The 27,425-nt window shown below is 39.3% G+C and overlaps 1 protein-coding gene across 1 annotated transcript in view; it reads left to right on the plus strand.

The window, feature by feature from the left end:
• Positions 1–12,936: 12,936 nt before the first annotated feature.
• Positions 12,937–27,425, plus strand: part of NCOA3 (nuclear receptor coactivator 3) — a 31,296-nt gene continuing 16,807 nt past the window's right edge. Inside the window, exons 1-12 of the mRNA XM_068987681.1 lie at positions 12,937–13,022; positions 13,945–14,117; positions 14,770–14,870; positions 16,300–16,474; positions 16,899–17,087; positions 17,220–17,321; positions 17,810–17,950; positions 18,544–18,691; positions 19,647–20,038; positions 20,193–21,061; positions 21,962–22,097; positions 23,088–23,282. Of these exons, the coding sequence (XP_068843782.1) occupies positions 12,937–13,022; positions 13,945–14,117; positions 14,770–14,870; positions 16,300–16,474; positions 16,899–17,087; positions 17,220–17,321; positions 17,810–17,950; positions 18,544–18,691; positions 19,647–20,038; positions 20,193–21,061; positions 21,962–22,097; positions 23,088–23,282 (2,707 nt within the window). The remainder of the gene's footprint in view (positions 13,023–13,944; positions 14,118–14,769; positions 14,871–16,299; positions 16,475–16,898; positions 17,088–17,219; positions 17,322–17,809; positions 17,951–18,543; positions 18,692–19,646; positions 20,039–20,192; positions 21,062–21,961; positions 22,098–23,087; positions 23,283–27,425) is intronic.

Here is a 27,425-nt window from a genome sequence, read left to right on the forward strand (position 1 = left end):
TTGTGATTCTACATGTACTAGTTTGTTGATTTCCTGGCACTGGGTCATCAGCTTGTTGGAGGCCAAAACAAAACAAAACAAAAAAACCCCAAACAATAACAACAAAAAACTTGTGTATTTTGATCAACAGTTCATCCCAAGCATATTGGTATAGGAAATGCAGTTTCCTTTGTGTGGCTAACACTCAGGCTCTTTAAGATCCCCTGGAGAAGGGAACGGCTAGCCACTCCAATATTCTTGCCTGGGGAGTTACAGGGACTGAGGAGCCTGGTGGGCTGCAGCCCATGGGGTCCCAAAGAGTCCAATCGACTGAGTGACTGACACTTCCACTTTCACACTTAAAAAAAAAAACAACAAGAAAAACTTTCCCTCCTCCCCAGTTTTATTGAGAAAATTGTTGACATATGTCACTGAATAAGTTTAAGGGGTTCAGCAGGATGGTGTGATTTACACATATTGTGGCATGCTTGCCACTATGGGTTCAGCTACATCCATCATCTCACATAGATACAATAAAAGGAAAGAAGGAAGGAAAAAAATTTCTTCCTTGTGATGAGAACTTTTTAGGATTTACTCTTAACAACTTCTCTGTGTTTCATATAGCAGAGTTAGCGTAGTCCTCATGCTATACGTTACGTCCCTGTTACTTTGTGACCACTCTGAGGTTGCTTGCTGAAGTGGGTTTTGCTTTTACCAGTTTAGTTGTTATGAACGGTTTTACAGGGGTTCATAATTAAAATTTTGCCTCAAATGTTCTCTCACGATAATGAGATGAGCGGCCCCCCCCCTTCATTTATTCCACACGCATAGGCAGGTTTGTGAAGTACACACACAGGCTCTTTAAGTCATGCGTCATAGAACTGACCTTTGAGTAGGAAAAAAAAAACCCACACTGTGTTTCATGTGAGATTATTTGAGTGATGATCTTTTCATCCTGTTCCTCAGTAGTTCATAGTCTCGCTTGCTGCAGATTTCTTCCCTTGAACAGTCATGACCTCGAGGTGCAGCTTCTTAGCTTCACATAGCATAGTAGGTATATTTTGGAGGAGAATAGAAGGCAGTTGAAGTTTGGTTTGGACTTTGGCTTTTTTCAGCCATGCTACCACTACACCACCCTCCAACAGGTAAATGATATTAGGAGTGCATTCTTATTTTCTTTTTGGACTTCGGTACATATGCTCTCATTCACTGTTTATATTACTGTCATCCTGAAATCAGTAGTGACTTTTGGAGATTTATTTGAAGAGAGAACTTCTGTCATCAGACATATAACTTCTAGGCATAGGGAAACATTATTTAAAAAAAAAAGGATTCTTATGAATTTAAGGTTATTTAGTCTAGGAGTGGAATTATAATCACTGAAGAGTAACTGTGCTGTGAAGTCAGAAAAAGAAAAAAGACAATGGAAACAGCAAGGACTGAGTGCAGACTAACTGTAGTCTGCATGATGGCCCATTCAGGAAGTCTTATGAGTCAGACTTGCCATGTCGTGTTGCTCAAGTAAGAGACCATCTGCCCCAACGTCTTTTCTTTTAGAGAAGGAAATCTGGCTAGGATGTCTTTCCTGTGATACCTTATTTTCTCTTTTTCTACCTTCAGTACCTGTTTTTGGAAAATTAATTCAAAGTGCTTCATCATCTTATATTTCCCTATTGTTAATTTTTGAGATGTTAGTCTTATAGGGAAACTCAATGTAGCTTCTCTGTATTCTTGATAGTGGTGGACAGAGCTGGCTTCAGGACCGCAGGGGGAGGTGTCTTGGTACTTCAAGCTCTTTGACTCTGCAAGCACTCCCGTTTGATCCGTGTCTGCCTTGCAGTTGACCCGTGGTCATTGTTCCCTGTATCGTTCATTCATTACTTGACTAGTGCTGCTTCTACAGCAGCTTTGCTGCTCTCAGTCGTTTGGTTGCCAGGTGACTAATGGCATCATTTCTTTAGTTTTAGCATTTCTTAAAAATATTTTTTTAAAAAATTATTTTTGACTGTGCTATGTCTTTTCCTGCTTTGCAGGATTTTCTCTAGTTGCCATGAGCAGGGGCTACTCATCATTGCGTTGGGCGGGCTTCTCACTTGTGGCTTCTCTTGTTACTGAGCTCCGACTCCAGGGCACACAGACCTCAGTAGCTGCAGCCTGTGGGCTGGGTAGCTGTGGCTCCCGAGCTCTGGAGCGCGGAGGCTCAATAGTTTTGGCTCGTGGGGTTAGTTGCTCCATGGCCTGTGGGATCTTCCTGCATCAGGGATCAAACCCATGTCTCCTGCGTTGGCAGGTGGATTCTTTGCCATTGAGCCACCAGGGAAGCCCTTAGTTTTAACATTTCTTAAAATATCTTTTCTTCTCTTAGATAGCCTGGAATAGGAGAGAATGAGGTACATGCTGTGATCATCTCTCCTTTATATCTTTATTGCTTATTAATTAAATTTATATCAGATTTTATTTCTGCTCTGTGCACACACCCCTCCAACTCCCCACTGCTTATCTTAATCCAGAGCTTTACCGCTTAGCTCAAGGAGGTTGAACACTTTCTTCTTCCTTCCTTCCTTTCTTTTCTGCTTATATTTTCATTATGTGCCAGGGGACAGCCTTAGGTATAAATAATACTTTTGATGTCGAGCTATTTACGTCTGTCAAAGGAAAAATAAAACCACAAATCCAGAAATACAGAGAGGCCTTAAAAAAAACCCAGCAATCTTTGCTTTACCGGGAACCTTTGAAGGTACTTGAATAACCTCTTCAGAATCTTCTAAAGGTGCCTGCTTACTCTTTAATTACGCTTATTTATCTTAAGGACATAGACATCTATGACAGTAGTTTTATTCTATCTTTATGGTTTTATGTTAGCTAAATAACTGCCATTCACCACACTATTTCAGTGGGAAAATATTTTGAATTCCAGTCAGTTATCTGTACACTGAAGATAGCCTGAATAGTTCTGGCTAATTCATTTGTCTGAAGCTTTTTAATTTGTTGTTGTATGGATATTTGTAATGATTTGTTTTTCAAATGAGAACAAAATTGACGTTGCTGAACATACATCTTTGTTCGTGGTATGGTGTACCTTGGAGGGTTCACCATTTTGCCCTGTTTCCAGTTGCTTGCTTTGTATTGGTTTTCATTCTCACAATAAACATAAGAATATGGAAGATGTGATTATTCCCAGTTTTTACAAGCGATCAGCTGTTTTATAGGTGACAAAGTCTGAGTCCAGCAAAGCCCTGCTGTCTTTTTATTGTATCACAGTACGTCAGCTGAAGAATTCAAACCCTTGAGTTTTATTTTGATAGATATCTTGAAGCCACCATATTTTTTTTGGAATGGAAATATCTAAGTGAAAAATGACATGTCGGAAAAAAGCAAAACTGTTTTACAAGGTATTTAGCCCTGTCCTCCTAGTCTTCTCTGCATTTTAGGAATATTGTGGTTGGTCAGAAGTATAGCTGATGGGAAGGAAAGAAAGAGGAGAACTGAAGTTGGAAAGAGGAACACAGGGAATAGTGGTATTAGGAGTGAAAAGAGAGAGGGAATTTGTGATTAGATAGTCTCTACACGTTTTTATAATGGTTTAGAGCTGATAGTGTAGAAAGTGGAGACAAATGTGGATAAGGTGTAGTACTGAAAATAAAGTATGAAAAATGCATTAGAATAAAGGAGGGGATAGCTTTAAAATTTATTTAATTTATTTACTTTTGGCTGTGTTGGGTCTTCGTTGATGGCAGGCTTTCTCATTGCAGGGAGTGGGGGCTGCCCTCTGTTGGTTCTTGGGCTTCTCCCTGCAGTGGCTTCTCTTACTGTGGAGCCCAGGCTCTCGGTGGGGACTTCAGTGCCTGCAGCTCGTGGGCTCCAGAGCACAGACTCAGCAGTGGTGCAGCATGTGGAATCTTCCCAGACCAGGGGTTCAGCCCGTGCCCCCTGCATTGGCAGGGGAGTTCTTATCCATGGTGCCACCAGGGAAGTCCCGGGACAGCTTTTTCTAATTGTATAATTGGGAATGGTTTCACCAAAGGTAATAGTCATTTGATCCTGAAGGATGACTAAAAGTGTTTCAGTATTGTAGATAAGAGAGGGATAGAGGGGACATCTAAGGAGAAATAAGTTACGTAAGGGTTAAATACAAATCGTAGCTGTTTTCATGAATATCTTTTGTCAGAATCTTTTTCTTTTTAGGCCACTTGGGTGGTGGAGGTGGTGGTGAGGAAGAAATACAACTAGATAGTATGTTGTTTAGAAATGGAATAATTTATTATTATTAATAATAATATAACAATGAATCAGGTTTATGAAGTTCAAGCTTATGTCTCATTCCTGTGAATGAGAGTGATTCAGCATGTTAAATTGTTGGAGTCACTCTAACCTTTAAAGCAACTAAAGAATTACCCAGCTAGTTAGTATGCTGTCAGGAGAGGGTAATTTGATTTCAGTGGAATTGGCTTGCTTAACTCCCTCTGCACAGTGTATATTTGTGAACTTCATCTCTGTTGCTCATGTAGAGGTTGAGAAGTCTCTTGGCAACAAGCTTCCAATTGCATCTAGCACCTGCCTTGGCTAATTGGTATGCCCAGTTCTGGTACTAGAACCTCTGGGGAGTTTGTGTTTGAGTTCAGCTTCATCAGGCTTAAACCAGAGCATCAATGTAAAGGGGCTTTGGGGTCAGCTGTTGATTGACAAGGAAGAGGCAAGCAGTACAGCGAGAGAAGAGAGAATGAAACCTCATGGGTGAAATAGCTGTTACTTCATGTTTGGATGTTTCTCACCTCAACTTATATATTAAAAGTAAGATATTTTATTGCTCTCTGCTAGCCCCTTTCCAAATCTGCAGGCATTAATAACTAAAGATAAAGGAAGAGAATTGACCAGGACCTGAGATTTATACTGTTTTGTGGCAGATGTTCACACCAAGGTAGTTTATTGTTGATACAGTTCATGCTTTTCCCCTGTTTTTAGAAAACTGTAGGCTAGTAGGTTTCCTGTCAGTTATGCCTTCATTTTAACACTTACCAAATTATGTTGTTATAGTTGTCAGTTTTCCTCTTCTGCTTGCCTGAGAGTTCTAATAGTCCGGCTCTTTGCGACCCCATGGGCTGCAGGCTCCTCCATCTATGGGATTTTCCAGGCAAGAGTACTGGAGGGGGTTGCCATTTCCTTCTTCAGAGGATCTTCCCAACTCAGGGATTGAACCCTGGTCTCCCGCATCGCAGGTGGACGCTTCACCCTCTGAGCCACCAGGGAAGCTTGTTCTAATAGTGGGTGGTGTCATTTATCTCTTATTTCCTGGTCCCAAAATGGTCTGGGCATGCAAATGTTTGAACAGAAGTGGAATTAGATTTTAAAAATGGATTGCATTAGGTGATTTTTAGTGCATCCTACTAAACATACCAGGTTCTCAACAACAAAATAAAAGGATGTTGCAAGTTAGTTTTTATTTGGGCCCCCAACCCCCGACTTTCAGCTCTTATCCTCTATACCAAGATTCAGTTAAAACGTAAAGGTAGGAGATAATCACTGGTGAGGAGATGTCCATAGTGGCTCCATGTTTATGGACTTACCTCCTCCTTTGCTTTTTCTTGTCCCCTAAACACATGCATTTTATTTTGTTTCCTTTCTTTGCTCCATGGTGCTGTTTCTCTTGGAGCTGCACAAAAGACTGAAATAAAACCTCTAATTTTATATTTTAGAAAATATATTCTTGTAGGATTAAGCCTAACTGGTGATGACTGTCTGTATACTATATTTGAGTAAGAGTGTCAATTTGGAACTTAAATTTTGTGTAGCGTGTTTATGTACAGATGTCTCATAAATCTTTCCCAAGGGTAATTTTTTTCTAATTGGCTTAATCAGTCTGTATTTTTATATAATGTTTCAAGCAGTTTTCAATAAATAATTCAAATTCACAGTTGTATGAAGATTTTCTTAAGTTACTGAGATTCTCAAGAGACTCCCAGAAATACTCCCTAATTGACATATTTAATCATACCTTGTATAATCTGTCAGACAGACAAGCCTGATAAATAAATCAGATTATTGGTGGGATAGTCAGAAGTACTTAGCCCTAGCATTTAATCTTGGGTAACCCAAGAATGAAAATACTTGACAGGTTATTTTGGTTATAGTTGGGGCTTCCCAGGTGGCTCAGACGGTAAAGCATCTGCCTGCAATGCGGGAGACCTAGGTTCAATCCCTGGATCGGGAAGATCCCCTGGAGAAAGAAATGACAACTCACTCCAGTACCCTTGCCTGGAAAATTCAGTGGACGGAGGAGCCTGGTAGGCTACAGTCCATGGGATTGCTAAGAGTCAGACACGACTGAGTGACTTCACTTTATTTCTTTTTCTTTCTTTTGGTTATAGTTAATGCTTTTCTGAACTAAGCATTTTTCCTTGCCATGTGAGCCACTAACTGTTGATATCAAGTAGAAATAAGGGTCATGGTTAGTAGAGGGCCATTTATTTGGTGACTGAAGAATAGTGGTTGATTTTTAGAGGCTTGAGGGAAATAGCAGCATTAGTACCTGCTGAGCTGGAGCGCCTCATTGCCTCTGACCCTAATACTGCATGTCCTTAAACCCTCATGTAACAGCTTCTCAGTGTTCTTACTGATGAGCTGAGAAATTCTCCAGTTAACTTGTTATGGTGTGATTCAACAGTGTGATTGGTTAGATTTTTTTTGGCGTGAGGGATGAAATGCCCAAGGACCATCTGATACATATTTTTTTGATTATAAAATTCTAAAAATATTATAATCCCAGCTCTGCCATCTAGTATCTGTGATCTAGGTGCTGTTTTATCTATAAAATGGGAGTAATACATACTTTGGAGAATTGTGAGAAATTATACCAAATATGTGATATGCCTAGCATTGTACTGCCACAAAAGTTATGTTTCCTTCTTCCTCCCTTATTGATTTAGGAAAATGAAATATTTTAGTTGGTCTCTATCCCATTGGAGATTTACTGGGTAATGTACCTCCTTGGGCCTCCCTGGTGGCTCAGCTGGTAAAGAATCTGTCTGCAGTGTGGGAGACCTGGGTTCGATCCCTGGTTTGCAAAGATCCCCTGGAGAAGGGAAAGGCTACCCACTCCAGTATTGTGACCTGGAGATTTCCATGGACTGTATAGTCCATGGGGTCGCAAAGAGTTGGACACGACTGGGCGACTTTACCTCAGTTTCACTTTACCTCCTTATGTTTTGGCTTGTCGTGGCTTTTCTTAGGTGCCGCCCGCCCCCCGCCGCAATAACTTCTGCCTCACCTAATGGATACTAGCATTGTTGATTGACACTGCTTCCTTTTGGACATGGAGTACTTCCTGTATCTTTGACCGTCTGGATAGTTTGTTCTACATAATCAAGTTTTTCCCTCCTGTCTTAACTGTGAATAACCAAAAGGAAAGATAGTAATGCTACTAAGCCACATGTCATTGTTTTCGTGGCTTTTGAGCTGGCAGATACAATTCTTTGTTGCTTTTAAAGAACGTTCCTTTTCTACTAGTTTGTTGTACTCTGTGTGTATATAAACTTAAACCTGTACCACAGCTTGGTTGTATTGTATAGAGAGGCCTGTAGTATTCATAGAGGAATTGTATCCAGTTGCTGCAAGATTTTTGCTTGTTTTAAATCTGATTTATCATGAATCTACTTATGACTTTTCCAAATAATACAGAAATAGGTAACATTATATTTTGAGAACATTGAAAGTTATTATGTTTCTAGTATTCTGTATTGAAATAGTTGCATAGAATATTTTGCTTAAATGTCATTTTAAAGTGTACACTGTCGTATTAATGTATTTAAGTAGTATAGCGTAGAACTTTTAAGTAGAAACATTTCATATAAGGAAAATAATTGTAAAAATGACTCAAGGATCTAGACAGTTGAGTTTACATTGAAAGATAGAATACATTTTGGGCCTTTGAATCTGATTCAGTGAAAAGTGTTTTGCTCTAGTCTTTCATTACTGTAGTGTCAGGGATGTGAAAAGCCTTCTGTGATTGGATTGTATTCTACCTGGAAGTGTGATTGAGGTGTTACTCCAGTTTAACTGGCAGCTGGGGAACATCTACATTCACAACTTCAAAACATACTGTGAACCTCACTGTTGGATAAGAGTGCAGGTTGTGTGGGAGTAGGGCAGGTATGTTTTGTGGTCCTGATTTCTTTTCAGCTCAGCTGTGTGGATGATAGTCTTATCTGTCGGGGATCAGAATTTAGAAGGAGCTCAGTATCTTGCCTGGAGAATCCCACGGATGGAGAAGTCTAGTAGGTTACAGTCCACGGGGTTGCAAAGAGTCGGACACGACTGAGCGACTTCACCTTCAGTATCAATAGACTGTCCCGATGTGAGAGGTGCTGGGAAACGCTTGTGCTGTATTGTTTCCCCTTTGAATATGGATTTTACCAACCCTGTATATTCTTCAGACTAGCTGGGCTATAATTTAAGATGTAAAAATGTAGGCTGTACAGTTACTGATCTGTGTTTCTTAACTTTTCTGGGGAGCGGAAATTAATCTACTCGTGGGCCTGGTACATGTTCCATTTCCCCCTCCCACCCTAATTCTTGATGCGTGACTGAAGATGGTCTGGATCTAGTGTGTATATGCTGCATATGCCACGGAAGGAATAACTTACAAAACTAGACACTCTATCCCCCCAGGTAAATATAGTTTGAGTGTGGCTCCACCAGTGAGAAGTAGACAACAGGCTTGGCAAGTAAAACAAATGCTTTTTATAGTTTTTTGTGTTCATAAATAAGATTAATACCAAATGAATAGGAAATGGTGCATGAAGAGTTTGTTGTAGTCATCTGTTTTTAGGAATTATTGTATTATTGAATATGTGGAAACTTGTTTTTTGGGACTGAAATACTTCTGTTTGTTACTTCTCATGTTGAACATTCTCTTTAGTTGGGTGACATTTAAAGATACATTTATTCTACTTTAATTTTTTTGTTATACAGTATTTTGTCATTCAGACTTGTGTATCATGTGGTCTTTTAGGCACTGTATAGTGAAGGTAGTACCAAGGTTTATCTCTAAGTAAGAGCTAGAAAAAAAAATCTGTCAGTCTTGTTTCTAAAAAATGAAATTTGAAAGTTATTTTATATCTTAAATAGTTATACCTTCATGTTTGAATAAACACCAGTACTGTGGTTTTAAATTAGAATCGTGCACTGGTACATTTTTGGATAATTATCTATGTTACTAGAGATCATGGGACTCTGTGAAAGAGTAAACTCAGTAATTGGTAGACTGCAGTCATGTACATGTTATAGCTTGTTGTTCTGTTAGATCAAGAGAAGGAGAGCCACGTGTGTATTTGGACATAGTTCCTCAGTCGTGTCGGACTCTTTACGACCCCCATGGACAGGCTCCTCTGTCCATGGAATTCTTCAAGCGAGAGTACTGGAGTGGGTTGCAGTTTGCTTCGCCAGGGTATCTTCCTGACCCAGGGATCAAACCCTGGTCTCCTGCATTGCAGGCAGATTCCTTACTGTGAGCCACTAGTATTTGGATACAGTTGAAATATTTAGGTTTCTTTTATATGTACATAAACATTGTCTTTACATGAATGATATGTGCACCTGTGTAGTTTACATGATAGTTGTGGTTACTGACTTCTTTCATACTAAGATTTTCATGGTTTTGAGTCTCTATTGATATAATTATTGTCTCTAAAAATTCATTTTGGTAACATCGTATATCGGCCAAACAAGTAACAATTTAGAAAGTTTAATCTTAAACTTTTTTGTAGATCAGAATGGAGGAAAATCTAAAATACGACTGCAGGTGTTGAATGTTCCATTTACTCAGTACTTTTTGAGGCATACTTATTGATCACCTGTTACATGCTAGGCACCTTAAGCTCTACTGGAGATCCAGCTTATGTGTAACAGCAAAGTTAGGAAATAGTACAAAGAATATAGAATAAATTATGTCTTTCAAGTTAAAGAAATGCTGTTATTCACTAAAGAGTTTGTTAATTTTGAGGATTCAGCTTGTGTTTAACATCAAAGTAAGGAAATAATATCTAAAATTTGGAGTATACTTTTTTAAATTATATTTTTAAAATAAATGCTATTATTCACTGGATGGTTGGCCACACAGTTTAAAAGTAACCTGTGAACGAAACAAAAATATAAAGGTAATTGTATTGAGACATAGCTAGTTATTCTATTTCTGTTCTTTAACAAATCACTTTCTTAAAATATGAAAATTAGAAGTCAAAGCTGAACATGCATTTAACTTTATTATGAAATAATTTTAAACTTAAAGTTGCAAGAAAAAGAATAGTACAAAGAATTAAAAAATTTTTTCCCAACTGAGATTCACCCAGTGTCAACAGTTTGCTAGCCTCCTTTCTAGGCTCTTCTTCCCCTCCTTTTCTCCCTCTTCTCCTGTTCCTTTTTCTGTCACTCACTTATAAGTATGTAAACCCTCCCTCCAACCATTGGAGGGTCCTTTGTGTACATAATGGCCTTTTAGTCCTAAATACTAAGAATAGGGATAGTTTCTTAAATAACCACAGGACAGAAATCAACTTCAGTAAATTTAACATTGGTAAAATACTGTTATCTGTTGTCCATATTCTAAATTGTCAGTAGATCTAATAATGTATAGCATTTTTCCTGTCTAGAGCGCAGGATTCAATATAGGATCAAATATTGCATTGAATTATTGTTTCTCTTTAGCTTTCTTTAATCTAGAATACTTAAAGACTTTGTCTTTTATGACATTGTCATTTTTGAAGAATATAGTATTGTGGCATTGTGGGATCTGGTTACCCTGTAAAATCATAACGTTGGGCCATTATTTAAGTTCTTTTCTCTCCTTTATTTTAACTTATGTTGTGAGGAAAAAACACCAAGTTCTTGAAACATAACAGCTATTCAGCCATTATGTTTTTTTAACCAAAATTATTGGTAGAATAAATTTTGCTAGCGTTTAATTCATACCTAGGACGTCTGTAAAGATGATAATGTAATCTAAAACTCTGATTTTGTTTTTTTCTGAAGCCGAATATTTTGTTTCTTGTGTGAAATTTTGCTTCTCTGTGGATTTGTCTCTCTTCCTGGTAGGATTGTGCCACCTAGTGGAAGTTTATGTCCTGTGTAGGTCTCAAACTGTGGATAGAATGCAAGATGTGTTTTAACAACTTAAGAAAAAGTAGTTTGGCATGTTTGAGCTTCTCTGTTGTCTTGGAATTCTTTATAACAGCGTCTTCATAAACAAGAGTTTAGGACAAATAAATTTTTTGTTGAGTGAAGGCTTAGTTCCGTTCAGTTCAGTCGCTCAGTCGTGTCCGACTCTTTGCGACACCATGAACTGCAGCATGCCAGGCCTCCATGTCCATCATCAACCGCTGGAGTTTACCCAAACTCATGTCCATTGAGTTGGTGATGCCATCTAACCATCTCATCCACTGTCGTCCCCTTCTCCTCCTGCCTTCAATCTTACCCAACATCAGGCTCTTTTCAAATGAATCAGCTCTTTGCATCAAGTGGCCAAAATATTGGAGTTTCAGCTTCAATATCAGTCCTTCCAATGAACACCCAGGACTGATCTCCTTTAGGATGGACTGGTTGGATCTCCTTGTAGTCCAAGGGACTCTCAAGAGTCTTCTCCAACACCATAGTTCAAAAGCATTAATTCTTCTGTGCTCAGCTTTCTTTATAGTCCAACTCTCACATCCATACATGACCACAGGAAAAACCATAGCCTTGACTAGATGAACTTTGATGACAAAGTAATGTCTCTGCTTTTTAATTTGCTGTCTAGATTGATCATAACTTTCCTTCCAGGGAGTAAGTGTTTTTAATTTCATGGCTGCAATCACCATCTGCAGTGATTTTGGAGGCCAGAAAAATAAAGTCTGCCACTGTTTTCCACTGTTTCCCCATCTGTTTGCCATGAAGTGATGGCATTGGATGCCATGATCTTAGTTTTCTGAATGTTTAGTTTTAAGCCAACTTTTTCACTCCTATTTCACTTCCATCAAGAGGCTCTTTAGTTCTTCTTCCCTTTCTACCATAAGGATGGTGTCATCTGCATATCTGAGGTTATTGATATTTCTCCCAGAAATCTTGATTCCAGCTTGTGCTTCATCCAGCCCAGCATTTCTTATGATGTACTCTGCATATAAGTTAAATGTGCTAAAATTATGAGCTACTGAGTATTTCTTTTTCCAACAAGAAATACCCTTATTTTTTTTAGAAATACCTATTTTTAAGGTATTTTAAAAATACCTTATTTTTAAAAATACATTGTTTTTATCAATGCAACTTTAATCAAGGCATATTTCCTTTCCACCAGTTAATATTAAAATAGTTGTTGCTCTGTGGATCTTGTAAAAATCCTCCCACCTGGATTTTTCTTGTTATACATCTACTTTGTAAGCAGAATGTATTGGAGCTTACATATTATTTACGGAGTCTCAGCTTATTTTTAAGTAGCAGAAGAAAAACACATTGGATGATGAATGCTAAAGAAATGGTCTACAGGAAAAAACCACTACTTTGAAAATAGCTTGAAAATAATTTTGAGATTTATCATTCAAAGACTTTTTACCAGTTGGCCAGATAGATCTTATTTGTATATAAGTATAATTTAGTATTTTATCAATTGGAGAGTTGACAGTCTTTTTTTCTTATTAGATATGAAAAAGATGCCTTGTTCCTTGTGAGATATTCAGTATATACATTACTTGGTCTTGAGAAACGTTTGTCCCAGGGTTGGACATTCTGTCTCATTAGTGGAGTATAAACTCTTGAGGTCTTCAGAACAGTTGTGTACTGTAAAGAATATTGAGACTTTTATCCAGCCATTTAAGGAAAGTAGTCCTGAATTACAAAGTGCAGCCATTCAAGCATGTTATGCTTTTATTAGAGTCATGGATATTTTACAGTGTTTTTATCTTATTATTCTCTCTTAGTTGCTAATGTATATTCACGATGAGTGGGTTAGGAGAAAACGCTTTGGATCCACTGGCCCCTGATTCACGAAAACGCAAGTTGCCATGTGATCCTCCAGGGCAAGGGTAAGCAATTTATTTCCTGATACTTCACCAAGATCACCTCCCCTTGTCTTTATTTGTTTGGTTTGAAGATAATATTTCAGCTTTCTGTTATTTGCTTTGTCTGGTTAGATATTTTATTGTTTATGTATTTAAATATATACTAACTGTGACACTGTAAGAAGCATTTCTCAATGGAGGATGTAGGAGTTACAAATAGATAAGATTATTACAAGTAAGATAAGAGTGTTACAAGTAAGAATCTTTAGTATCCTTTAAGAACATGTTATAAGTTGATACTTTGGCATTTGTGAGGTTTTATCATTCTTTTCCTGAGTGAAGTTAGAAGTTTAAAAAATAGAAATGAAATACTGCATTTTACGCAGTGATACTTTTTTTTCGTATTTGCCAAGGTCAGTATCACTTAAATTTCACTCTCAGGGTTGCAAAATAAAAAACAATCTTATTGGGAGGGGGGTTCAGGGTTGGGAACTCATGTACACCTGTGGTGGATTCATGTCAGTGTATGGCAAAACCAATACAGTATTGTAAAGTAAAAAAATAAAATTTAAATTAAAAAAATACTACAAAAAAACACAATCTTATCAATATAATTCATGAGACCTTATTATTAATAAGTAGTTATTGCTGTTTAATTATTTGTTAATTTTACTGTCTCTTTGTGGTAAAGACTATCCCCATTTTCCAGAGGATGAAGTGAAGCTAACTGACTAAGGCCACCAGGCTAACAACAGGTGGACTTGAATTTAGGTTTGCACAGATTTCAACTGTATTATACTAGGTCTCCAAGACATTGTTTTGGGAGTCTCTGTGGGTTGAATTTACTTTGCTAGTATATGGATGTAATAATATTGTGTAGGTACTGATTCTGCTCAAAGCTCATTTGTGACTGATATATTTATGGTGTTTTCCCCCCCATTTCCAGCCTTGCCTGCAGTGGTGAAAAGTGGAGACGGGAGCAGGAGAGTAAATATATTGAAGAATTGGCTGAACTAATATCTGCTAATCTTAGTGATATTGACAATTTCAATGTCAAACCAGATAAATGTGCGATTTTAAAAGAAACAGTAAGACAGATACGTCAAATAAAAGAGCAAGGTAATACAAAGTACGGAAACACTCAGGTCTTTTAGCAGGAGCTTGCTAACTGGGTTCACACTCGTCTTTTGCTCCGTTGTTGCTTAGATGGGAACTGCTATTCCTTGAGGGCTGGTATCCCCTGTGGGGCTCGATAGTTAGGTTAGTTTGACCAGTGGACTAGCCCGGAATGCGGGAGGCCTGGGTTTGATCCCTGGGTCGGGAAGATCCCCTGGAAAAGGAAATGGCAACCCACTCCAGTACTCTTGCCTGGAGAATCCCATGGAGGGAGGAGCCTGGTAGGCTACAGTCCATAGGGTCGCAAAGAGTCGGACACGACTGAGTGACTTCACTTCACCTCAGGACATAGTCACCAGAACTGGAAGGAGGCCAAGGCTGCTCACCCTGTTTTTGTTAGTTCCCTTTCAGGAAGCAGTGAAATAGTGCTTTTAGTAGGGAAAGAAAATCTAGAGTATCTTCTGCGCTCCTGGGTAACTCAGAAGTTTAATTTTAACCCTTAAAAATTGTAGCATCATTTTCTTATCAGAAAACATTGTTTACACGCACGTGCGCATCGGTCTGTGTGCCTCTTTGTTCTGGGAACAGTGTGAATGTGCATTTAGACTGTAACTGATACATATGCTATTTGTAGTACTGCCTTATGTCTTTTCAGGAAAAGCTATTTCCAGTGATGATGATGTTCAGAAAGCTGATGTATCTTCCACAGGACAAGGAGTTATTGATAAAGACTCCTTAGGACCACTCTTACTTCAGGCAAGTATAAGGTTTTAGTTCTAAAGTAAGTGGTGTTGAATTAAAAAAAAAAGATAAAATTTTGGGTAGGATATGAGAGCAAAAAGAAAATGTTTCTTTTCATGAGATAGAACTCAGTATTCTGAATATGATTATAAAATGTTCTTAGGTTTAAAATATATGTAACTCATGAGGTCCTATGTACCCACCCCGGCTATGCATTTGGGCATATTTTTTTTAATTGACTTTTTTGGTGCATTTTTCCATACTGATAGTATGGCGCTATAATTTCATATTTTGGAGGAATTTTTAAGACTTTAGATATTTTTTGTAAGTAGTTGTCTTTAATAGATCTAGTTAACCTGTTGTACTTTACAGAAGATTTCTCTTACTTTAAGTGATGGCTAGAAGCCCTTGGTTAAAGCTCACTTATCAGATAATTTTGTTCCAGTTGGTTTGTTTCAACTACTTTTTAGTGTATGAGTTCAGTTCCTCTTTGTAAATTCTCACTACAGAGTGCTCTAGTTCCTATAGTTTGACTTGATACCAAATGGAAAGGGGGGAAGCATCCAGGGTGATTTTTTTTTTTTTTAATTTTTAAAAACTCCTTTGAAGAAGTAATTCTTCAAAAATTAGATTATAAATTAATTCAAATTTCGTCTTTGCTGTCATCTTTTCAAATCATCTGTATTTTTCCTGCTGCTGCTACTGCTGCTAAGTCACGTCAGTCGTGTCCGACTCTGTGCGACCCCACAGACGGCAGCCCAACAGGCTCCTCTGTCCCTGGGATTCTTTAGGCAAGAATACTGCAGTGGGTTGCCATTTCCTTCTCCAGTGCATGAAAGTGAAAAGTGAAGTGAAATTGCTCAGTGTCTGACTTTTAGCGACCCCATGGACTGCAGCCTACCAGGCTCCTCCATCCATGGGATTCTCCAGGCAAGAGTACTGGAGTGGGGTGCCAACCCTTTGTTGATGTTGCTAATGTTAATAGACATGATAGCTGATAGTTGTTACATCAACAGTTTTTTTCAAATTCTCTTTAGTACTAAGGCTGCCATAACAAAATGCCACAGGCTGAGTGGCTTAAACAATAGAAATTTATTTTTTACAGTTCTGGAGGCTGGGAGCCCAAGATCAAGGTGTTGGCAGTCTTGGTTTCTCCTGAGACCTCTCTTCTTGACTTGTAGATGGCTGCCTTCTCCTTGTGTCTTCACGTGGCCTTTTCTCTGGGTGTGTGCATTTCTCGTGTCCGTCTCTCTTCTCATAAGAACACTAGTCCTGTTGGATTAGAGCCCTACTCTTAGGACCTCACTTAACTTTAATTACCTCCTAAAAGGCCCTATCTCCAGATAGAGTCACATTGAGCTTTAGGGCTTCAACATATGAACTGTGGTTGGGGAGGGGATACAGTTCAGTCCATAATAGCCAGTGTTAACATATCCCACTTCAGGCATTGGACGGCTTCCTGTTTGTGGTGAATCGTGAAGGAAACATTGTATTTGTGTCAGAAAATGTCACCCAGTACCTGCAATATAAGCAAGAGGACCTGGTTAATACAAGTGTCTACAATATATTGCATGAAGAAGATAGAAAGGATTTTCTTAAAAACTTACCAAAATCTACAGGTAAGTTTTTAAAGTATATTTTCCAAGTAAGTTAAAAAATTTTTTTTCTTAATCATTTCTTAGAAAGTTGAATATACTTTTGAAAGTCAAGTGATGACTCTGTAGAACAGGGAAAGCTGTAAATAGCAAAATTTTCAAATATGAATTTAAAATTTGGTATACATTTCATGGGTCTAAGATATACAGTGAGTTACAAAATATGTGAGATACCTGTTGAATTTGAAATTGAAGTTATTCCAGTGTTTTCTATATTGTCTCTTTGAAATGTATTGTACTGTGGAAGATGTATAATGAGAAAATAAATACAGCTCAAATTCTTTTTTTCTTATTGGCAAATAGTTGATTTATAGCTTAAAATTCTTGATAATAGTCATAGACTGAATTGCCAGCCTTCACAAAATTCCTTTCTATTTGTTTCCTAAAGTTAATGGAGTTACCTGGACAAATGAGACCCAGAGACAAAAAAGCCATACATTTAACTGCCGTATGTTGATGAAAATACCGCATGACATTCTGGAAGACATAAACACCAGTCCTGAAATGCGCCAGAGATACGAGACGATGCAGTGCTTCGCCCTGTCCCAGCCGCGCGCTATGATGGAGGAAGGGGAAGGTGAGAGCCATCACTTGCCCATGATGTTTTATCAAGCAGTAGCAGCCAAGCTTGTTTAATTCTTCCTACTGAATCCCACGTTCTTACTTGCCTATTAAATAGATGCATCAAAGGTTAACTTTTCTGTTGTAGATTTGCAGTCCTGTATGATCTGTGTGGCACGCCGCATTACCACTGGAGAAAGAGCATTTCCATCAAGTCCTGAGAGCTTTATCACTAGACACGATCTTTCAGGTAGAAACTGTGCATGTGTGTACATTTTGTTCATTTTGGAAATTTTTATAAGTTAACTTTTTACAGCCTGTTCTGTGTGCCCACGCCCACTGTCATGAATACTTTGCATGGATTATTTCTGGTGTTTGTTATACAACCCTGAGAAAGATTCACTAAAACCGTAGGCATTTGAGTTGGGTGTGTTTGACATTTCAAACCCCTCAAATAAACTAACAACAAAAAAAGATAGAGGTACCTGGCTTTCTCTCCAAATTGCATTTCACATCAGAAGCCAGTATTTCTTTTCTGTAACTTCAAACTCATTTTTCATGAACACTTTTCAAAAATTTGGGTAATTTAATGAGAATTACTGGGAGTAATTCTTGACCTGAGCATGAATTTTAATTTTGGTCTGCCCTTTTGCCTATGAGAGTAAAGAATGAAAGCCATTGTAGTTAAATAAGGCACAATGATGAAATTAAACACAGTGGCAATTTTCTGTTTAATAGGGAAAGTTATTACTATAGACACCAATTCACTGAGATCCTCCATGAGACCTGGCTTTGAAGATATAATCCGAAGGTGTATCCAGAGATTTTTTAGTCTTAATGATGGGCAGTCATGGTCCCAGAAACGTCACTATCAAGAAGGTAAGGAATTTGGAGGTTGATTCTTGATCTCATTTGTCATCATGTTTGGGTGGCAATGGCATCCCGCTCCAGTGCTCTCGCCTGGAAAATCCCATGGACAGAGGAGCCTGGTAGGCTGCAGTCCATGGGGTCGCTAGGAGTTGGACATGACTAAGCAGCTTCACTTTCACTTTTCACTTTAATGCATTGGAGAAGGAAATGGCAACCCACTCCAGTGTTCTTGCCTGGAGAATCCCAGGGACGAGGGAGCCTGGTGAGCTGCCGTCTATGGGGTCACACAGAGTCGGACACGACTGAAGTGAGTTAGCAGTAGCAGTTGGGTACTGTAGACCCTTAAGAGAGTGAGTGAGTGAGGGTGAGTGTGTGTGTGTGTGTGTGTGTGTGTGTGTGAGTGACAGTAGTTGTTTTCCTCTGTGTAGGGGAGGAAAATGATTGTTGAATATTGTTATTTTAGCCTGTTCCTAATTTTGGTGAGATTCAGCCTTTTGCTGGATTTTGAGGATGTTGGACTTGCATATTTACTTTCTTTTGTCCCCTGTATGTGTGTGTTTTGCCAATTGTATTTGCAACTAATAGGATATTTTCCCCAACAGCTTATATCCATGGCCATGCAGAAACCCCACTGTATCGATTCTCTTTGGCTGATGGCACTATAGTGACTGCACAAACAAAAAGCAAACTCTTCCGAAATCCTGTAACAAATGACCGTCACGGCTTTGTCTCAACCCACTTTCTTCAGAGGTAATGGGTGATTACTGTGAGTTCTCATGTTAAATGCAGCAGTATTCTCAAGAGGCTTTATTGTTAATGTAAAAAGGGAGAAAAATTAATGAGGAAAATAGGTTGTTGGGTTTGCTCAAGTGCACTTATATTCCTGTAGTATGATGTTTATTTTTTTAAGGTTACATTTCTATGTGAGAGTGAGGATTTGTTCATTAAGTAATTAATTCCTGGGAAAGCTGGAGGATAGGAAGGCTAATGGGTAAAAGAATAAAATCTGACTATCTGTGTTACTTTTCATTTCTAATGATACATTACTTTTAAGAATGGAATTTAAAATTTGGAGGTAGACTTCAAGAAGAAATGGTTACTGTTACTATTGCTAACAGTAAATGAGCAACACATGAAGAAGCAGGAGGATATTAACCCATAAATTATTTGGAGTAATTTGTAGGCACCTCCAGGTTAACCCTTCAGTATAGGGGAATTGCAGGGAATTGCATAGGGAAAAGCCCCATCGAGAGTCCAGCTAACGTAACTTTGGGTCCTTTATGGTGCTCTCATGGTGTCACTTGTTTAGATTCTGTGGCTTATTAAAATGTATGTTGTTAGATTAATGACTGATAAATATTTAGATTGTTATGGTCACTAGGTATTGGAATGATGCTCAAGAAGTTAAGTTTCTGAGACTCATCTTTTTTTTTTTTTAAATCAGACTCAGGCTTTTAACACATGCCTGTAATTAAAAAATTTTAAAATTCATTTGGCTGTTTTGGGCCTTAGTTGTGGCTCGTGGGCTCAGTAGTTGCTGCATACAGGCTTGGTAGCCCCATGCCATGGGGGCTGTTAGTTCCCCAGCTGTAGGTTGAACTGGCTTCACCTGCACTGGAAGGCAAATTCCTCATCATTGGTCTACCAGGGGAGTCCCCATGCCTGTAATTTTTTAGTAGAACTTTGGTGTTCTGTTTCTTTGCAGGGAACAGAATGGGTATAGACCAAACCCGAATCCTGTTGGACAAGGCATTAGGCCTCCAGCAGCTGGATGCAACAGTTCAGTAGGCGGCATGAGTATGTCACCAAACCCAGGCTTACCGATGCTGAGCAGCAGGACTTACGGTGTAACTGACCCTGGCACTGCGGGGCAGATGAGTGGAGCCAGGTATGGGGCTTCCGGTAGCATAGCCTCCATGAACCCCGGGCCAGGCATGCAGTCACCATCTTCCTACCAGAACAGTACCTACGGTCTCAACATGAGTAGCCCTCCACACGGGAGCCCTGGTCTCAGCTCCAGCCAGCAGAATATCATGATTTCTCCTCGTAATCGAGGGAGTCCAAAGATGGCCTCACACCAGTTTTCTCCTGTCGCAGGTATTTGTGTTGCATTTTGTTTTATTTTTTAGTAATTCTTTTCTTTCCATACCGCTGTTAATTTGTTTTAAAATAGAAACTTCCAACTGGCAGGTGGTGTTAGTTACAGCATATGATCGTTTATTTCTTTTCCTGACTTTTTTTCCAAATCCAGGTGTGCACTCTCCCATGGGATCTTCTGGCAATGCCGTGAGTCACAGCTTTTCTAGCAGCTCTCTGAGTGCCCTTCAAGCTATCAGTGAGGGCGTGGGGACTTCTCTTTTATCTACACTGTCTTCGCCAGGTCCCAAATTGGATAATTCTCCCAATATGAATATAACTCAACCAAGTAAAGTGAACAGTCAGGATTCTAAGAGTCCCATAGGCTTGTATTGCGACCAGAATCCAGTGGAGAGTTCAATGTGTCAGTCAAATAGCAGAGATCACATTAACGACAAAGAAAGTAAGGAGAGCAGTGTGGAAGGGTCTGAGAATCAGCGGGCTCCTCTGGAAAGCAAAGGTCACAAAAAGTTGCTGCAGTTACTCACCTGTTCTTCTGATGACCGGGGTCATGCCTCCTTGACCAACTCCCCCCTGGACTCAGGTTGTAAGGACTCTTCCATTAGTGTCACCAGCCCCTCTGGCGTCTCCTCTTCCACCTCCGGAGGTGTATCCTCCACATCCAACGTGCACGGGTCGCTGCTGCAAGAGAAGCACCGGATTTTGCACAAGTTGCTCCAGAATGGAAATTCACCAGCAGAAGTAGCCAAGATTACTGCCGAAGCCACTGGGAAAGACACTAGTAGTACGACGTCTTGTGTAGAAGGAAACATCAAGCAGGAGCAACTCAGTCCTAAGAAAAAGGAAAGTAACGCTCTGCTTAGGTATCTGCTGGACAGGGACGATCCTAGTGACACACTCGCCAAAGAGCTCCAGCCCAAAGTGGAAGGTGTGGACAGTAAAATGAGTCAGTGCAGCAGCTCCACCATTCCAAGCTCGAGTCAAGAGAAAGACACTAAAATTAAGACAGAAACAAATGAAGAGGTAACTTGTCTTCTGTATGTTCCAGCTTGATCCTTGTATTTCATCTTTTCTGTGTTTTAAAGGCAGTGGGTTTTACACAAATTCTTACTTTGTTTTTTAGGTTTATTTAATGGAAGTTAATCTGAAACTGTCATTTTTTTGGTAACTCTTCTGAGCAGCAGTAAAGTATATTATGTAATTTAGAAATATCAGATGTGTACGCTTTCAAATGTGACTTCACCTCATTAGCCGCCAATTTGAAATTTTTCATGAAGGTTTTTGTTGGAATGAGCACATTAGGTCATTAAGTGTATAGAAGAAATGGGGAAAAATCCTTCTGAATTAAGGAAGATAATTTTGATTTTTACCTAAAGTCAAGTTTCATGTACATGATCACATTCTGTACAAACATTGCCCAGAGACGTTAATATGCACCTGAGAAAATTATGTCTTGGAGAAGTTCTACTGTTAGGATGTCTGTTTAATTTTTTTAGTGTTTCCCAAATGTACTGATCAAAAACCCTTTTTAAAGCATAACCATGAATTTGTTGAACATCAGCTTGTCTTTATGTTGTCTTAATCGTATGTGTTTTCAGAAGTATGTGTAGCAGCAGACGTTGCTGTCAGCTCATGATTCTGACTAATGTTTGCTGGAAAATATCCTTTAGTTTGAGAATTAAATATCTAGAGTAAACTTTAAAATGCCCCTTTGAAAGCATTTCCAAACCTATCGATTTATCTCTGTCGTTTTTTACATTTAGAAGTGTAGGGGTAGTCATAATCAGCCAGCCTCTATGTTGGGTGTTACCATTTAGGGTAACTATTGTATTTTACTAGTTCCCATTTCATTTCTTCTGATGAATATGTTTATACCTATGTATCTTGTAATGAACACAGGTTAATTAAAAAAAATATTTTCAGGGATCCGGAGACTTGGATAATCTAGATGCTATTCTTGGTGATCTGACTAATTCTGACTTCTACAATAATTCCATATCCACAAGTGGTAGTAACCTGGGAACTAAGCCACAAATGTTTCAAGGAGCTAATTCTCTGGGTAAGAAAGAACTAGATTTTATTCTTGTTGCCATTTGAACTTTCTTGCACACCTGTGTGTACTCTTACATTAAGACTAGGATCCAACTTTAAAACATGTACTCTGCCTTAGTGTTTTTTTTTTTTTTTTTTTTTTACTAATTTATAACATAGATGCTTTAAAAAGCTTTTTGTACAGTTTCCTATTTCTAACTAATATGAGGCCAGCAATCACGGAGCTTATAGGAAAACATTCTTTGGTTGCTACAGGTGAGTCGTAGGTACTAGGTCCCTACTAGTACCTTTATTTGTCTTGGCCACAGAGAATCAGATTAAAAAGCAAATCAAAACCTGTCCTTTGATACTAATTTACTTTGGTGTTTGCTGGTTTCACCTAACTTTTCGCCTGTAGCTGAGTACTTCTGGATTCATCAGTGTAACAAGGATATCTTATATGTATCAATTGAAAAAGAGTAATCCCACAATTATCTGGAAAGGTGGTTCTTCATTTTTAATGGCACTGTTTCCTCAACTGTAATGCACAGATAGTTAGATCAATCTAATAGATTGGAAAAAAGATTTGGAAACTTTATGTTATAGTCCTTATTTGACTAGAAGCAACTTATCTGGTTACATTTAAATGTAAAATTTTAAACTTTAAGCATGCATACTGAGGAAACTTCCAGAACCTTGAAACATTGGTAAAATCTTTACTATTTAATATAAAGTGAAGCTGAATGAGAATGACCATGTCAGGCTGTAGAAAAGTGCCCAATACTTCAGCCAACACCAGGACTCTTGTTTTCTTACTTTATTTGAAATAGGAGGCCAATTTTCTTTATTCTTTTGAATTTCTTTTGGTGCTAAGTGTTTATTTTGTAAAAGAAGACAGTGTTCATTTTGGGAAGAAAGATATTCTTGGGTGGGTGGTATTGGTATTTATGTTTTGTACTTAATTATGTACTGCACCATCAGAATATACTTATGTATCATGCTTCTGTGTTTTTAACAGGTTTGAGGAGTCCGCAGTCTGTGCAGTCTGTCCGTCCTCCGTATAACCGGGCAGTGTCTCTAGACAGTCCTGTTTCCATTGGCTCAAGTCCTCCAGTAAAGAATATTGGTGCTTTCCCCATGTTAACAAAGCAACCCATGCTGGGCGGCAATCCAAGAATGATGGATAATCAGGAAAATTATGGCTCAAATATGGGTATGTTATTTCTAATTAATATCAGCTCAGTTCAGTTGCTCAGTTGTGTCTGACTCCTTGTGATCCCATGGACTGCAGCATACCAGGCCTCCCTGTCCATCACCAACTCCTAGAGCTTGCTCAAACTCATGTCCATTGCGTCAGTGATGCCATCCAACCATCTCATCCTCTGTCATCCCCTTCTCCTCCTGCCTTCAGTCTTTCCCAGCATCAGGGTCTAATTTAAATTTCTTTTGGGAAAAGCAAATTTAAAATACTTATAGCCACTCAAATAGAGTTAAATAGATTTTTGTATAACAGGAGCATGTTTCTTTCGTGAGCATCCTTCACTTATTCTGCGTCTTGGTGATTTAAACTCTCGAGGAGGCTTTCTGTCCAGGACATTTTGTTTTCTTTATTTTTGGCCTTGCCATGTGGCATGTGGAATTTTAGTTCCACAACCAGCTATTGAATCTATGTCCCCTGCATTGGGGACATGGAGTCTTAACAATAAAGTGAGTTGTGAATTTTTTGATTTCCCAGTGCATAATAGTTAGGTTGCATTATACTGTAGTCTCGCTCTTAAAAAAAAAAATTGTATAGTTTTGGCTGTGCCGGGTCTTTGTTGCTGTGTGGACTTATCTCTGGCTTTGGCGAACGGGCACTAGTCTCTATTGTGGTGTGTGGGCTTCTCACGGTGGTGGCTTCAGCTGTGGTGGTGCACAGACTCTAGATACATGGACTTCAGTGCTTAACAGCTCCTAGGCTCTAGTGCACAGACTCAGTAGTTGTGGCCTATGGACTTAGCTGCTTCAAGGCATGTGGGATCTTCCCAGACCAGGGATTACACCAGGGATCCTCCTGAATTGGCAGGTGGACTCTTTACCATTGAGTCACCAGGGAAGCCTATACTGCAGTCTCTTAAGTGTTATGTCTAAAAAGAATGTTGGTGTTTGTGTCTAACTCTTTGTGACCCCATAGACTGTAGCATGGCAGGCCTCCCTGTCCTTCACCATCTCCCCAAGTTGGCCCAAGTTCATGTCTATTGCATTGGTAATGCCATCCAGCCATCTCATCCTCTGATGCTGCCCTCTTCTCCTTCTGCCCTCAGTCTTTCCCAGCATCAGGGACTTTTCCAATGAGTTGGCTATTCACATCAGATGACCAAAATACTGGAGCTTCAGCTTCAGCATCAGTCCTTCCAGTGAGCGTTCAGGGTTGATTTCCCTTAAGATTGACTGGTTTGATCTCCTTGCTTTCCAAGGGACTTTCAGGAGTCTTCTCCAGCAACACAGTCAAAGGCATCAGTTCTTTGGCGTTCTGCCTTCTTTATAGTCCAGCTCTCACAACCGTATGTGACCACTGGGAAGACCATAGCCTTGACTGTATGGACCTTTGTCAGAAGAGTCTCTGCTTTTCAACACACTGTTTAGGTTTGTCATAGCTTTCCTGCCAAGAAGCAGCTGTCTTCTTATTTCATGACTTCAGTCACCATCTGCAGTGATTTTTGGATCTCAAGAAGAGGAAATCTGTCACTGCTTCTGCCTTTTCCCCTTCTGTTTGCCTTGAAGTAATGGGGCCAGATGCCATGATCTTAGTCTTTTTAATATTTAGTTCTAAGCTGGCTCTTTCACTCTCCTCCTTTACCATCATCAAGAGTCTTTTCGCTTTCTGCCATCAGAATGGTATCATCCACATATCTGAGGTTGTTGATGTTTTTCCTGCCTATCTTGATTCCAGCTTGTAACTTTTCCAGCCCAGCATTTCCCATGATTTGCTCAGCATATAGGTTAAACAGACAGGGTGACAGCAGACAGTGCTGTTGTGCTCCTTTCTTAATCTTGAGCCAATCACTTGTTCCATACAGGGTTCTAACAGTTGCTTCTTGACCTGCATACAGGTTTCTCAGGAGACAGATAAGATAGTCTGGTATTTCCATCTCTTTAAGAGCTTTCCAAGGTTTGTTATGATCTATACAAAGGCTTTAGCTTAGTCATTGAAACAGAGATAGATGTTTTTCTGGAATTCCCTAGCTTTCTCTATGATCCAGCAAATGTTGGCAGTCTGATCTCTGGTTTCTCTTCCTTTTCTACCCAGCTTGGACTTCTAGAAGTTCTTGGTTAGCATAATGCAGAAGCCTAGCATGCAAAATTTTAACCTTGACCTTACTGGCATGGGAGATGAGTGCAATTGTCCGATGATTAGCACATTCTTTAGTACTACCCTTCTTGGGAGTTGGGATGAGGATTGACCTTTTCCAGTCCTGTGGCTGCTGCTGGGTCTTTCAGATTTGCTGACATATTGAATGTAACACCTTGATGGCATGATCCTTCAGGGTTTTGAATAGCTCTACTGGAATTCCATTGCATCTACTAGCTTTATTAACAGCAAGATTCCTAAGGCCTACTTGAGTTCAGTCTCGAGAACGTCTGGTTCTAGGTAACTGACCACACCATCATAGTAATCTGGTTCATTAAGATCTTTTTATGGTTCTTCTCTGTATTCTTTTCATCTCTGTCTCTTCCGTGTCTACTAGGTGTCTACCATTTCTGTTCTTTATTGTGCCTATCTCTGGGCAGAATGTTCCCTTGATATTTCCAGTTTTCCTGAAGAGGTGTCTAGTCTTTCTCCTTCTCTTGTTTTCTTCTCGTTTTATGTACTGTTCATTGAAGAAGGCCATCTTGTCTCTCTGCTCTACTCTTTGGAACTCTTCATTTAGTTGGATGTGCCTTTCCCTTTCTCCCTTGCTTTTCATTTCTCCTCTTTCTTCAGCTGTTTGTAAGGCCTCCTCAGATGACCACGTTGCCTTCTTGCTTCTCCTTTTCTTTGGGATGGTTCTGTTTGCTGTCTCCTGTACAGTATCATGGGCCTCCGTCCATAGGTCTCCAGGCACGCCGTTAGCTAGATCTAATGCCTGGAGTCTTATTCATTACTCCACTGCATATTCATAGGGGAGTTGACTTAAGTTCTACCTGGCTGGCCTAGTGGTTATTCCCGCTTTCTTTAGGTTAAGCCTGAATTTTGATATGAGAAGTTTGATGATCCGAGCCACAGTCAGCTCCATGTCTTGTTTTTGCTGACTGTATACAGCAGCATCCATCTTTGGCTGCAAAGAATGTAATCAACTTGATTTTGATATTGACCATTTAGTGATGTCCATGTGTGAAGTCATCTCTTTTGTTGTTGAAAAAGGATGTTTACTATGACAAGTGCATTCTCTTGGCAGAATTCAGTTAGCCTTTGCCTTGCTTCATTTTGTTCTCCAAGGCCAAACTTGCCCATTACTCCAGATATCTCTTGACTTCCTACTTTTGCATTCCAATCCCCAGTGATGAATAGACTATCTTTTTTTGGTGTTAGTTCTAAGAGGTCTTCTAGGTCTTCATAACTGATCAATTTCAGCTTTTTCGACCTTGGTGGTAGGGGCGTATATTTGAATTGCTGTGATGTTGAATGCCTTGCCTTGGAAACGAACTGAGATCATTCTGTCATTTTTGAGGTTGCACCCAAGTACTGCATTTTAGACTCTTTTGTTGATTATGAGGACTACTCCATTCCTTCTATGGGATTCTTGCCCACAGCAGTAGATACAGTGGTCATCTAAATACGCCATTCCCATCCACTTTAGTTCACTGTTTCCTAAGATGTCGATGTTTATTCTTGTCATCTCCTGCTCGACTACATCCAGTTTACCTTGATTCGTGTACCCTAATATTCTAGGTTCCTATGCAGTACTGTTCTATACTGCATCGGAATTTACTTTCATCATCAGACACGTCCACAGCTGAGTGTTGTTTTCACTTTGGCCCAACCGCTTCATTCTTTCTGGGGCTGTTAGTAGTTGTCCTCCACTCTTCCCCAGGAGCATCCTGGACACCTTCAGACCTGCGGGACTCATCTTTTGGTGTCATGTCTTTTTGAAATGAAGCTATGAGCCATGCTGTGTAGGGCCACTCCAGATGGACAGGTCGTAGCAGAGAGTTATGACAAAACGTGATCTACTAGAGGAGAGAATGGCACATCACATCAGTATAGTTGCTGTTAGAAACTCATGAACCGTATCAAAAAAGAATGCACTTAATTTAAAAACATGTTATTGCTAAAATATGCTAACCATCACCTGACAACGCAGGGTTGCCATAGACCTTCAGTTTGTAAAAATGG

The sequence above is a fragment of the Capricornis sumatraensis genome, chromosome 15 (assembly GCF_032405125.1).
Source record: "Capricornis sumatraensis isolate serow.1 chromosome 15, serow.2, whole genome shotgun sequence".
Lineage (NCBI taxonomy): Eukaryota > Metazoa > Chordata > Mammalia > Artiodactyla > Bovidae > Capricornis > Capricornis sumatraensis.